At 37.7% G+C, this 15,020-nt stretch overlaps 2 protein-coding genes across 2 annotated transcripts in view; one reads left to right on the plus strand and one right to left on the minus strand.

The window, feature by feature from the left end:
* The window catches only part of LOC134870249 (inactive N-acetylated-alpha-linked acidic dipeptidase-like protein 2), a 555,262-nt gene that overhangs the window by 307,919 nt on the left and 232,323 nt on the right, over window positions 1-15,020 (plus strand). The window lies entirely within an intron of this gene.
* LOC134869227 (E3 SUMO-protein ligase ZBED1-like) lies at window positions 43-4,163 on the minus strand. Its single transcript, XM_063890708.1, has 3 exons — window positions 3,638-4,163; window positions 2,215-2,900; window positions 43-2,069 (listed from the first exon to the last, which is right to left on the minus strand). The coding sequence occupies exons 1-3, from the start codon at window positions 3,803-3,805 to the stop codon at window positions 965-967; spliced, it is 1,959 nt and encodes a 652-aa protein (XP_063746778.1). The 5' UTR covers window positions 3,806-4,163; the 3' UTR covers window positions 43-964.

Below are 15,020 nucleotides of genomic sequence, written 5' to 3' on the forward strand. Positions count from 1 at the left end.
TTGGAATGGTATTAAGGTTTGAATATGCAATACAGACAGAGATTTAACAGAACAAAACATGTATTTTATTTTACTTTTAATGTCAAAAACACTGACCATGGCTTTTTCACAAAAGATAATCTCAAATAAAGTTAGCATAAGGCCTGCTCTCCCTGAAAAATATACATGCTCCCTGAAAAAGATATGCATTCTCCTTGAATGATATGTATTGCATATGACATCTATTTCAATAATATTGTCTTTCATCTTGAAAGAATAAATCACCTAACTCAAAAAAAATAAACAAATAAATAAAGTGCAATTCTCAAAAATAATAATACAACTATTGGTTGTAATGCCATTGCACAAGGTAGATACAGAAAATGCACTACTGATAACGTTCACGTACTGTACCTCAAGATAACTTAAATTACTGTTAGGCTACAATGCCTTACAAAATCAACAAGAATTCTCAAAAGTAGAATAAAAGATGTATTGGCTGTAATACTCCTTAATGTTCAAGTAAATGAAAAAAAAAAACACCCTGCTGTGCTGTCTCAGCATTTAAAATACAGGTAAATATCACATTAAACTAAAAAGCACACAACTCTGTAACTAAGCATCATCTTCTTAGTCATCAACTATTACTCTGTGCATTGTGAGCAAAATCACTTAGATTTGAAAAGGAAAAACAAAACATATGTAGCCTAAAAGAAAATATGCATTGGTTGAAATGTCATTGCACACAAAACAAAATATTCTTCTGTTAATAATTCGAAGTAGTATCAATGAGCTAGTATCAAGGAGCTCAACTCAAGACAAGTGAATTACATGCTCAGCTGTAATGCCATTATTGCATGGAACAAGAAAAATCTCTCTGCTCTCATATTAAACAAAAAACAAAACAAATACCAGACCGGAAACTCTAAGTTGTGCATATACTGCTACAGCTGTAATGCTGTAAATAGCAGTGAATACAACAGTTCTATTTGTTTCTGTTCATTTTAAGGAAAGCACTTCGCTCCAAGCTGACCCTTCCTCTGTTGCGCCGTCCTCTTGTGAGGTCACCTGTGATGCTGAATACTCTCTCTGCAAAAGCTTGAGAAGCTGGCATAGCCAACAAGTCCAAAGCAAAAGGTTTTAAACTGTGATAAAAACTGTCACTCTTTTCCAGCCAGAAGTCTGTTCCTGTGTCCTCAGTGATGGGATGTGAAAGTTCTTCCTTGTACTTAATGATCTGCTGCCTGACGCTGGTTGTGGAGGTTTTCTGTTTAGGTCTTGTGGTGCGGCATTTTGAGAGGAACCTAAACACCGGCTGCTTTGAAGATGGCGCTGGTTCTGGTTCCTCAATGACTTCTTCTGCATCATCGTCAGACTGGTGGTCCTCCTGTCTTGTGTGTGGGAGGAAAGTGCATTTGACCACATAGTCTTCTGCCTGTTTCAGCAGTTCCTGGATATTTCCATCAGCTACATCAACATTAACAAGGATTTCACAGACAGTTGGGTTGACAAAGCAGGCAGCTGCTGCAAGTGGTGAGAACTTTTCATCGGTTGGATCCAAGAGGCAAGCAAAACGCAGGTTCAGATTTGATCTCATTTTCTCTGCAAGAGTGGCGAGGTCTCTGTACCGGCTGTTCTCTGCAAAGTCAGCTAGGTGGCTCAGCAGATCAAAGAGGGCAGGAACCACTAGGGACATAGATGTGGTGTCACTCTGGAGGGTTTTAGTGTGTTCTGCAAAAGGAAGCAGTAGGTCACGCAATGATGAAAGCTTTTGCCACTCACTAGTAAGCAAACTGTCCCATCCCATGTCATTTGTGATTTGACAGACAGTATCTTTGACTGTGAGGAGTCGTGTGACCATGTTGAATGTGCTTGACCAGCGTGTGGGGCAGTCATTTACAACAATGACACCACACTGGTCTAGTAGCCTCTGTGTTGCAACTGAGGACTTGCGAAAGAGCTTCACCACAGACCTTGCTTTATCGAGGACTCTTTTGACAGTTGTTTCTTTCTGCAACATGTGGACCACAAGTTGTATGGTATGCACCACGCACGGCGTCCGGGCCATTTCCATGTCGACATGATGGTACCTAATAACAAGAAAAGACAACCAAATAAGTCTAAACCTAATAAAGTGTCTGGTGTGGGTCTGTATATACGTAGTGTGTGGCAGGGGGGACATCATTCATGTGACAATTGACTATAATGTAAAATAATAAACTAAACATGGCTCACCGCTGGTCATCAATTTCAGAGTCACTTTCCATCGCGGTTTCGGACCCAGGGGAGTCAGCCTCAGAGCTGGTTTCTTCTGCTGTGGTGTTTTTAAAGGCTGCCACCATGTTACTTCCATTGTCCGTTATTACCGTCAGGATCTTCTCCTTCGGTATGGCCCACTCTTGTATACATTCGTCCACACATGCCTTAATAGACAGTGCAGTGTGTGGGTGAGCTACTTGTTCAAGGGCCAACAATATGTGTGCAGGTTTGATTTGTTCAACACAAAAGTAGCATGCGCTAATAGCAAGGAATGAGGCGGTCAGTCCTTTTTTTGTCCACAAGTCAAGGCCAATGGATACTCTCCGGGCAGCAGCCAGTCTCTGTTTGAATTTTTGTCTTTCATGTTCATATTGTGTTTCAATCAAATTGCTAATTTTAGTTTTCTTTGGAATTGCTAGTCTCCTATCTACTATCTCCATCATTTGCACAAAGTCCTCGTCTTCAATTGTTGTGAGTGGTAAACCTGTGCGTCCAATCCATCTGGCTATGGCCTGCTCCTTGGTCTGTTGCTCCTTTGATTCCATTTTGTACTTTGAAGAACTTTGGAAAGCTGTAGAGATAGTCTGCTGCTGGGTTGAACTTGCACTAGCAGCACTAGCTTTATTTCCCCTTGGCCCATGGTCATCAGACGTCTTCTGTATCTGTGAGGGAGAATAAAGGGAGAATCAAGTTGTGAATCAAGTAATCAAGTCTAGTTTCCACGGAGATTGTGTTAAACTAGCGGGCTCGTAAACGATGCCGTTAGTAACCAACATCCCACTGAACAGTAACGCTTAATGACCTTATAGTTCACCTTTTACCTTAATAATATTCGCTGAAATTATCCAGGTAGCAATTAAAGCATGTTATAGACTTGAAATGAACAATATTAGCTGGCTAGTTAGAGATAATCCTGACTGTCATCAGTGCCTCAAAACGAACCTTTTATGTTAACGTTTTGCCTAGCGAACGGAAGGAACCGAAGCATATTAGCTTCTAGGCTCACAAGACATCCACATGAATTCTGTTTTTCCCCCCCCTCTATTTTATTCCATCACAGTAAAGGTTAATGATCTTATCGTTCATCTTACCTTAAAAACATTCACTGAAATTATCCAAGTAGCAATTAAAGCATGTTATAGACATGGACTGAACAATACTATCTTATAGCTGGCTAGTTAGAGATAATCCTGACTGCCATCAGTGCCCCAAAACAAACTTTTTATGTTTTGCCTAGCGAACCGAAGCTCATGATAGCTTCTAGGCTAACAACCATAGACTGTAAAAAATAGCTAACAACACATCCACGTGAATTCTGGTGGTTTAATTTAGCTTCTATTTTATTCCAAGTTTAGCGCAAACACAGTGGTTTATGTGATAAAATAACGTGTATGCTTACCTTCGCATGTATCTCTGGATGCACCGACTGCAAATGTCGTTTCAAATTTGTCGTGTTTTTTCCAGTTATTTTGGCTCCACACGGCTGGCAGGTGGTCTTGTTTTCATTAGTATGATAAGTAAAGTGTGACCAGATATCAATTCTTCTTTTTCTTCCCAGTTCTGACATTTCTTTAGGCTAATTCTTTAAGTCATTTGCCGCCCTTTGAAATGACTGCTGCAAAAAGGCTGCTTCTACGAGACTCGCTCTGATTGGACTTTTTCTTCTTCTTCTTTATGGCGGTTGGCAACTAACTTTTGATTGGATTTCTTCCCAACTTGTCACACAAAAAAAGTAATTCTGATGGGATCTCTTCTCCATTCGTCCCTCCCTAATATGTTCGTCTTATTTTTATTCGTTGACTAACGTGTCCGTTATATTAGTCACAGTCTTCGTCATCATATCTGACTTTTTATTTAGTTTTTATTTAGTTTCCGTCCGTGAAAAAGGTTCGTTGACGAATATTTTTCGTCATAGTCTTCGTCAACGAAATTAACACTGGTTATGACGTCATAACATAAGCAAATTTGGATCAGCTCGTTGGTACCCCCGTTTTTAGAGATGACGGTAAGGAGGAAAAGAGAGAGGGTTGTATTTGCTGACACTTTGTGAGTCTACTTGTGTATAAAAGACATCAGAAAGTGCATTTTTCATGATGGGGGACCTTTTTAAGATGAGTTGGTGCATGCGATAATAAGTGCTATAAATTCTGGTTTGTGCGGTTAACCGAAATGAAACATTCTCCGAACTCACCCCCTCTTTGTGACAAACAAAACTAACCATCAGCAGGTGCACCATTGAGCCTAATTACCCCATGAAAATGACACACCGCCACCACAGCACCCACCAGCAATTACCGACAGTAAGCCAGTGAAAACACAAAACTATTTCCTTGCCTCCTCAAGTACTTCAATACAATTGTATTCATCCAGCCCAATAACATACCTTTTACATTTGTCTCAGGGGACTTTAAAGTGTGTACAGAATATGAATAGGAATGAGAAACGTACGTTTGCCATGTGACATAATCATAACCAACAGAACATTTTAACTACTTAAAAATAACGTTTACCATGTATCATAATGAGATTCAGGGTTTCACTATACATGTGATTAATGAGAATGACTGTCAGCATACTGCCTGAATCAGATCTGAAAATGGGTGAAAATTGTTAGTCACCAACTGCACTTAAATAATTGTTATTTACAGTGATAAAACAAATACTCTAAATTAAATTTGAATCCTGAGTATAACTCATTTTTAATGTAAAATACAAAAGTGAGTTTGAATGCAGGACATGTATAGTCTGAACACATGTTAATAAATGAAGCCATGTTCTCTTAAATGGGTCACACTCACAGATATATTTTTTTATAAATAGAGCAGAAGGAGACTATTTCTTGGTAGAGTGCCTCAGGCCATCTATTAGAGACAAGAGGCAGTTCACACACATTATACATTAAATGTATTCAAGAACACCAGCAAACTCGGCGTAAAGAATCTGCAGTACAGTCTGCGTCAAGCTAGATGCACTGTTAATCTTCTCACTCTTTCAGGAGCGTGAAGGTTAATGGAAGTTATTATGCATGTAGTCCGCCCACGCCAGTCAGCAGACACACAAGCTAAGAACACAGTCGCACTATTTTTAGAGGGTTGTACTTCTCTGTATCCCTGTTCTTCTCTGTAAGGAGACACTTGTTATTCCCTCGAGCCCCTGCAGGCCTGAGGGCAGATGAAAAGTTGGAGTGAGTCTCTGAATACCAAGTTTTCCTCCTCTTTTCTCTCCTTCCTCGTTCCCCTTTCTGCGCTTTGCTCGATCCATCCAGCTGTCCACTCGTCGGAGTCTACCCAAAGGAGGGTCACAGTCATCCATCACCGGATTATTTTCTAGCTCTCTGTTCCTGGACGCTGCCTTGTATTAAGCGGCAGTTTGCTGTATCTAAACGTGGCTTTCAGACAATTAAATATGGCATTTGTGATGGATGGACGGCGGGCCACAGCGAGTATACCGGGTTAATAAGTCCTGCTGTTAGTAGCACTGTTTTGCTGGCGCTGCGGAACTGTGATCTGACACACACAAACACACTCATACACACACACACACACACACACACACACGCGGAAAGAAGGTAAAAAAAAGGGGGTTACTTATCAACGTGGTTCGAAAGAGGGATAATTTGATCCTTGCTTGCTCTATGAAATATTGCAATACTTCAGTTCCATATAACACACATTTTGCTTTCATAATATAGTTACACAGACTTGATTTCTCTGACTAAAGGTGGGATGCGGGGAAGGAAGAGGGGTGGGGGGGGGAAGTAATATGATATTGGAGATTAAAGATAATTAGAATTTATTGCCAAGTAAAGACTATAGAACACATTTGCTCTGGTGTAGAGTGGCGCTAACTTAAACAATAAAAGGAATTGGGAAGAACAATTAAGAGATTATGCCAACTACTAGAAAAACTATTATATTACATTTTTGACAGCAACATAGAAATACTAAGGTACAGTAAAATATGACAAAATGCTTTGAAACATGTGCAATATTAGAATGTAAAGTAGAAAGCTGTGATTTAAAAAAAAAAGTGTTATAAAAAAAAAGCGTTCAACAGACGTTTTTAAAGAGTTATATATTTTTATATTTCAAAATTATATTTGTAATTATTATTTAATCAGGTTAGCATTTTGTAAATAAATCATGCTGTCAATTTAATAAAACAACTATGTTTATGTTCATATTAAATCACTGTGCTGTCTAATTGCTCATAAATTGAAATGTTCTGAACACCGAAGCTATATAAAAATAAATAGAGGCAGATATTTGAATAAAAAAGGAGTTACAAATATTCAAATTATTACAATATTACAATTGGTTTGTAAAGAAAACTTAGTGAATATTTATTTCTTGATTTAAAATTGTTAACTATATGTTTTATATACTGCATGTTGAATTATGATTCCCAGTTGCATATCAGTTACTTTTCAGGAAATCCCAATTCTTATATTTGGAGTCAAGCACCAGCAGAAGCCCCATGCACAGAATGGGATCGAGTACAAACATATTCATTTTCAGCTTTTACAGGTTTGGAGTTTTGAATTTTTGAAGGTACCCATGTCGAGGGTTGTTGAATATGAACAGTATACAGCTCTGGAAAAAATTGACCACTCCAAATGTTTCTTAAATCTTCATCTCTACATGTATGGCAGCCATTCCATTGTCTGTTGAATTCCAACACAGAGAAATGTCGTCAGTAGTTTACAGAATACAATAAAAAAAAAATACAAAATCATTTAACTCAAGACAAACCTATAAATAGTTAAACCAGAGAAACTGATAATGCTGCAGTGGTCTTTTATTTTTTCCCGAGCTGTATTGGTTCACAACGAAAACATAGTTATTTGTCAACCTAAACACTAATTGTGATTGCTTTCAACCCAAAATTCACATTGACTTGCACTGTGTTGTAGTTAACGAGCAGAGGGAAGGGGAATTTGAATATGTTGGTGACCTGCTTATCTATGACAACACAGAGTCTTAGTCACGGAGAATTAAAGCTTCATGTACACAGCTTAAGACCTAACTGGATTCTTGGTTGGATAGGTAAATGCAAATAGGTGGACAGCCCTGTGAAACACCTCCATCAGAAAGAAACTGCCTCTTGCCTGAAAGAAGTATCTTCTACCAGGCACAATTCATGCTGGATTTATCACGGCAGAATAAAATGTATCTTCTGTACAGTATGCTATGTGTGATCAATCATAGACTTTTAATATCATTTCTAGTTCCAGAATACATTTGAATGTTTAATGGGCGGCAGTAGCTCAGTCTGTAGGGACGTATCATGGGAAGGGTCGTTGGTTCAAGTCCCGATTGGACCAGAGTGTGGCTGGAGAGGTGCCAGTTAACCTTCGGGGCACTGCCTAGGTGTGTGTAATTGTGAAATAAAACCAGAGATTAATAAGGGTGATCTAAAGCCTTCCTTTTGTACACCATGGGAAATATGGAAACTATTTGGTTATAAGGAAAATGTTGTGGTGTTGGCTTAAAAAGAATGACCTTGTTCAAGTGAAATAAGTACATATACAACAAATGTAAAGTATAAAATAGTTAACGTTTGGTTCAAGTATGTTTCTTCAAGGTGCCCCGCCCGAAGGCCTGAAATCCTCCTGCTAACATCGAAATGGGTGTAATTAGGCTCTTGCTTGACTTATAATAAGAGTCAATCTGCTGCCTTTATCAGAAAGTGTCATGGTGTGAAACTTCAGTAGATTAAGTGGAAGTGGAAGTAAGTTTAGTCAAATATAAAGCAACGCATACATTCATTTATTAGCTTTCAATGACAGGGATCTTGATAAAAGGCAATAATCCTCAAAAACATGCATTTTGTGAACTATATATTTGTCCTCTTGTGAACTCTACCAAGCTGACCTTATCAGTTCTCTATACAGATACTGCATAGCTTTACATTCATTTCCACTACCAATAGTAGTGGAAATGAATAATGTATAATAGTTCCAAGAAATTGTGAAGAAATGTCTTTTTTACAGAAAATGTATCTGAAAAAAGACATTAAAAGCATTCTGCCCTTAGGTAGTCATGGCAAATAATGAACTCTACTGTCTTATGAGGTATGCTCTCAACTTGGTATACCAGATATTTGGTTACTAGGTTTCTATTTTCTTGACATAAATTGTTAATGTAAAATCAAAACAAATTCAATTCGCCTCAAATCCAGTTGGATGCCAGTGACAAAGTTGAAGGTAAGCTGGGGTAAAGGCACAGGCTTTATTATGTGACTCAACCCTTGCTGCATCAAAAAGCTCACTGATGCTTTATAAATACTCACTTTTAAGCCCTCCAAGGATAGGCTGCGGGGGAAAGCCTCTGACTAATTCAACACTGCTATGGAAAGTACTTGTCCTCACCCCTCTCTTTTTCACCTTTTTATTTCTTCCCTTCTGCTGTCTTTTGGATATATTCCCATTTTTGGCCAATTCAGTCAAGAGGAACAATTTTAGTTTTTTGAAAACTTGAGTGATATATAGAGATTGCCCAGAGTAACTCAAGATATATACATGCACAGATGATGGGCTTTGGTTATGCCTGTCAAGGCTTGTCATCAGATCAGTGCACTGACATGGGCAGCTGCCCCCTGAACTCTGAACAAATGGAAAGCTGAGCATGCAGTTAGAAGGCAACTCACATGCTGGGAGAACTACAGTTCTGTGAGAAATAGTACAAAGTGTTTCTAGTTTGTACATGCTCTGTCCTATAACAATTTTGAAAACTGGTAAAAGGATTGAAGGGTTGTAAGGAAGATGATTTACTTCCAGCGAGGTCCAGATCATCCATCAGCCTTTACAAGTAACAGAAAAAGGTGGTGCAGTGTTTTTCTACTGCGAGTCCGGTTAGGGTTAGGCCTTATTAACGAGTTTCCCTGATTCTAAAAGTAGTCAATTGTGAACTTTATATGAAATGGAATCTCATACAAAATTCTACTTGGGATTAGCATATATTATAGTGGGCTTCTTTGTAAAGCAGAGTCTCCTAAATAAGAAATAGTTTCCCTGTCTGTCTGTCTGTCTGTCTATCTATCTATCTATCTATATATCTATCTATCTATCCATCCATCTATCTATCTCATTGACACCCATATATCCCATTTTCAGTTCAGATATATCTTGAGGAGAGAGGTCAGGAGACCCCTTTAAATATGGCTATGCCAGTTTTTTCACAGCCAACATTTATCCTAACTTCCCAACAAGCTATTTTGACAGAGCTATAAGAGGTTAAAACGTTATATTCATAAATTAATATTTCAAATGTTATATTGTCTACATATTTTAACATTTCAACATCCATTTCATGTAAGGAATATTTAAGGTACATCTTAGGTCACATATCTCTACTTTTGTCAGGTCATTCTCTCCCAAAATATAGATCCATAACATGAACGTGCAACGCTTTCTGCCCATACCTGAAAAAAATGAAGAGACTGGCACAGTGTTCACTTGGGTAAAGGAGATAGAAAGTTAGAGACAGCGATGAGTCATTGTCTTACTAAGGGATTGTTTGGCCTAGGATTTGAGGAGCCATGAAAATGAGTCATCTTGAGATAAAGACAGTTAGTGCGTGCCCTGTAAAGGATAAATATCAACAGGGAATTGATGGGCTTGAGAATAGAGGTTGGCATACAATGTGATTGCATGCTTGAGTTTGCTTGTTTGTTCATATTTTGTTTTCCTTGGCAAAGCTTTTAAGTCTTTTCCAGTATTATTGCTCAATAAAGAATTGCTACCACAGTGGATACAAACCAAATACCAACCCATAACAACTTTATACATAAATGGAGATTAAGAAAGAGCAGCCAGGACACATGGAGTGGGAAGTTGCACACACCCTGCTGTCTGGTCAAGCCTGGACAGCCTGACATTAAAGCTGGCTGTCCCTTTATTCACTCCATCCAAGGTTGGAGAAAGCTACACCCCAGGTCTGGTGCCTCTGGGCAATGGTTGACATCTCTACTGAGACAGCCCTAGATTTACAGTGTATTTGAGAGGTTAAGAACTTTACTCTTTGATGGAAGATGTGATGTGTAAAGTGCTGCCCTTTATCAGAAACTACTTTTGACCTTCTGCTGTCAGAGGCAGAAGGATGAATAGGCGCGTCCCCTCTGCTACTATCAGACTCAAGACACCTGACAGGAGGGGAAGACGTGACATGACGATCAGTTTCTAGATTGACAGAAATGTGGTGCTGTTGAAGCTGAGAACAACGTACGGTCACAAATTCCCCCTGCCGGGGTTGAGTACAGTCAATCTAAAGCCTTCTCTCCGGAACTTAGTTTAATGGTGGTGTTTGATTGAGTTTGAGGAGGACTTTCTTGAGAGCAGCACAAAAGACTGTTACTTTATCAAAATTGAATGCTTTTGACATCAGGTTTTGGCCTATTTTATGGATAATATGACTTGGGGATTGAATTGAAACAGGGCCCAGAAAGGTTTGGGTTAATGTCAGTTTTATACAGAGGTAGAAGAAGCCAAATACAGCCTTGATAAAGATGGCAGGAGCCTTGCCTGACCTTGCATGAATGCTTTATCCTTGTTAGGTTTTTTCCTGTGCCTTAATTCAACTGGAAGCTTGGTGCTGGCAAAGATGCTCACTGAAGGTTCTTGAATATGTGTTTGCAGGAGAAGCTGTGTGGAGTAGTATGGATCCATGTGTTGTCTAATATCTTGATTTTGGGGGGGCGTCTCCTCTCCTCTGTGAGGAGGTGCTACTGTGCACGCTGCACATGCTGCAAGACTTCTGCCCCGTGTACCGGGTGTCTGGAGGATCGGTAAATTAAATCCATTCTTCAGTGTTCTTGGGAGGCCGTTGTATATATTTGTGACTTTGTTATACTTGCTGCTGCTCCTGTTAACTTCCAGAAACTTACTATGGCTCACTCAGCCTCTCTCTCGCTCTTACACATGCAAACACGTATCCCCCACTCTCTCTCTTAAAGGAATAGGCTGCCTTAGTCAGCATTGTGCTACCATTACAGTTTACACAGTAATACATCAGCATCGGCAAAAATGGTTACTGTTAACATCGGTATCGCCATCGGCCGACATTTTTGCAATCGGTGCATCCTTAGTGTTTACTAAAGTACTATACTTAAGTTTTATGTTGCTATATCTGTACTTCACTGAAGTATTTTAATGTATGCTACTTTATCCCTCTACTACACTGCAAAGCCAAATATTGTACTTTTTATACTTCATATATTCAACACTAATAGTTACTTGTTACTAATATAATATAATGCAGTACTTTAATACTTAACAACTGTGTTTTTTTCTAAAGACTCAAAATTAAAATGCTCTCACGCAAGTATGTATTAGTGATAAGAACATTATATTATTTTACTTTAACTTTATTTACCCAGGATAGTTCTCATTGATATGATGTCATTATATTATAGTAACTATAAAAATCCTGTGAAAAGAGCCTTTTAGTTTTCATACTTTTGCTACATTTAACTGATATTACTTCTGTGCTTTGTATTTATCTGAAATGGTCGATAGTGCGGAATCATGACTTTTACATTTTGTACTTTCAGTACATTTAGATGCAAATATTTTTGTACCTTTACTTAGAAGTAGGATTTTACAACTTTAACTTGTCAGGGAGTATTTGAAGACGTAGTATTTCTACTTTTGCTTAAATAAAAACATTTCAATGCTCCTTCCACTTCTGGTCCTGGATCATTGTTACTTGGTGTAATAATAGTTTATTGTATGGGCTTTTATTGCCACCACAGGATTTAGCAAGCATATGTTCATATTAGATAGCTGGCCATGACTTAATTTTGATGTCGCGACAGCTCTGGCACTGTATAACATGTATTTCTTATTATATCACATCCCCCAGTGGCCACCCCATGTCCCCACTCCCTATACATCCAGTCACACACCTCCCTACTTTCCATAATCTCACTCCCTACCTCCTCCAGATTTACCACAAGCCTCAACATGCATAAAAACAAAGCCTCATATGAATACAATGACTTCCACACAAACAAACCAAGCTACCAATTATAAATATGCCATTACAAATAGACCGTCATGTTATGTTTGTATACACTTGTGCATTGGTAACCAGAGAGTAAACATTTGCAGGATTTGCCTTTTCTGTGTAAACTATGAGTGTCGTGTTGGAACAATATACAATGATGTGTTAATGAATGATTAATTGGGTCCCAACAGAATAAACTATAATAACCATATTAATATGGAAGCCCTGTTATATCATTTGGCTTTTGTCAAGGCATTTCACTTACTCACCTTTCAATACAAACATATTTCAGTAAATTATACCTTTAGTACAGCCACATTTGTTCTATAAAACATATCAATCAATCAATCATTTGAGTTGTATGAATTTATGAATCCATGAACCACTCAATACATTGAATTGAATTTATTAATTCCAGGGGAAATTAAGTTTTGTGACAGTTGCACCAGCTGATAATAAAATAAATACATACATAAACATAAGTTGAAGTTAAAATGTGCAATAAAAAAGTCCTATAAAAGTCCTTGAGTGGGGATAGCAGTTGCTCCGACAATCAAGCTAGCCGTCTTTAGCACCCTTAGCTTCTCCCCGATGTAAACAAGGCGGTGCAACAATGGCGCAAATGCAAAAAGCAGCACATTAACAGTTAAAATTAAAACAATTTAAAAACTCTCTACAAGAACGTTTAGAGCGGTCACAGCGCAATAGGTCACAAATAAAAGTTGTTAACAGAAAAAGAACAAGTTATATGTAGCAGGAAAACTGCAACAGGCTGAATGATATGTTAGGAAAGCGTTGTAAGCAATTCAAAGGCACACCTATTCGAAAGTCTCTACCTACAAGATAATACAATATCTTATTCCGTCCACCATACTATTCTCCAGTCTAAATTATTTCAAAGGTAATAAACGACTTTTGAATTAACAAGACACTTGAGCTGCCTAATCCCTCATTAACCACCATCATTTAACATAAGTGGCTAACTTATGAGATATGTAATTAAGGTAATTAGCATTATTTAGATACTAGAAGTACGTCATACTCATCTGCTCATAAATCATGGCTCTTACAAATATGAACTCTGCCTTTCGAGCATAATGAAGTCCTTGCAATTTCAAGAAGAACAGTTTTTCCTCATTAATATGCAAATGAAAGGACATGTGCTCTAGAATCTAGTGTAATCGTCTCCTCTATAGGGCTCTGTGATTATGAATATGCTGCAGGTTTTTTCTGCACACTAATTTATTCCTAGAGCTGTGGCTGCATATGACAAAAACTGACGGACATATCGTAATTCCATAATGATGTTTATCATCAAAAAGGGTGGAGGTGATTTTTTGCCATTGATCAACCTCTTGGACGGAACATGAATATGAATGTATAAGTTTAGTTTAGAAATGTAGCTTAGCAAATTATTCAGCAGCATAATGGCTCTTCTGCTTTATTGAAGATTGGTTAGCCATTGTGTATAATTTACAGTATCACTTCTAATAGCATTTTCAGGTGCAGCCAAAATTAGTGTTTTTCGATATACTGCAAAATCACATACTACATATAAATTAGACATTAAATAAAAGTCAACAACAAGATAAGCAAAAAATAAGGCCAGTATTACAAAACCAAACATCATTTTTATCTTAGTTGAATTTCCATGAATATTAATTTCTAAGTCCATTCCGTCAAAAATCACATTCCCACAACATTAACCAAAACTTGTCGCCATGAAACTTCCCCACCAACATTAGCAAAATATTTAGAATTTTTTGGTTTGAATATGAAGATGACACATTATTTGCAACATAAATCTTATTCACAATGGTGAGACTTTTTTAGGGATATATCTTTGTAGTACACCATAAAAAAGACAACAGTTGGTTATTTGTAGTCAATTTTGGCAGGATATATGACCAAGTCCCTCAGTAGATATCTTAAGACAAAGCAATGAAACTTATATTATGAGGAAAAAACTCCCATTAAGGCTCTAAATTTGCATTTAAAATTCCATACAGTTTTCCAGATGACAAAAACATATTTACAATAAATATCATGAAACTTATCGAGTCAATTACCAGAGAAAAAGAGCCATTTCCAATGCTAGTTTGGTGAATTAGGGAGAAACTTTCAAACACAATTAAACAAAATTAGTAAAACAAACATCTTGTATTTTGAAAATGTTATTTCCAATAGTTTGAGTAAGTTTGTTCCCATAACGTTTGTTTTATTCAATCCGAGTGTCCAACATACTTCACCGTCTTATAGTATCTTCATAATGACTGCCAGTTGGTTGTCATATTAATGAATGTGCTCTTATTTTGTTATGAATGTACTGTAACATTCTCTAAACAGCATCATGATCGCTGTCATAATGCCCGTACATATCACTTTAAATACATTTCACAAGTATAATATCTTTAATTGTATTTATTTTTATTTGCATATCCCCTTAAATTCCTGCAGTTTTTGTATTTTTACTGCATGATGTGACAACTTAAGCAAATAATGTATATTTAATTAATAAAACGATCGCTATAAAACTAGTCCTATCTTTGAAATTCATATTAACTGCAGTTCAACCATGTGACGTGCAGCAATAACTGGAAAATGAAAGGTGTTTCCCAGCCCTCTTCAGCCTTCCTCTCCTTGTTGGCCAACATAATGACAGTGTGAGTGTGAAGGCACTTTGTTAGTGATAATAACAGGCTGGATATGAGCAGCCTTCAATCAGGACACTGCAGAAACAATCCATGACCTCCTCTGTCTCATCACCGCATTTCTCCA

The sequence above is a fragment of the Eleginops maclovinus genome, chromosome 9 (assembly GCF_036324505.1).
Source record: "Eleginops maclovinus isolate JMC-PN-2008 ecotype Puerto Natales chromosome 9, JC_Emac_rtc_rv5, whole genome shotgun sequence".
Lineage (NCBI taxonomy): Eukaryota > Metazoa > Chordata > Actinopteri > Perciformes > Eleginopidae > Eleginops > Eleginops maclovinus.

Excerpts from the sequence above, each read along its gene's own strand:
- LOC134869227 (XM_063890708.1), bottom strand. The coding sequence starts at position 3,805 with ATGTCAGAACTGGGAAGAAAAAGAAGAATTGATATCTGGTCACACTTT. Across the intron at positions 2,901-3,637 it reads ATCCAGAGATACATGCGAAG|ATACAGAAGACGTCTGATGA; the intron begins GTAAGCATACAC and ends TCTCCCTCACAG. Across the intron at positions 2,070-2,214 it reads TCTGAAATTGATGACCAGCG|GTACCATCATGTCGACATGG; the intron begins GTGAGCCATGTT and ends TCTTGTTATTAG.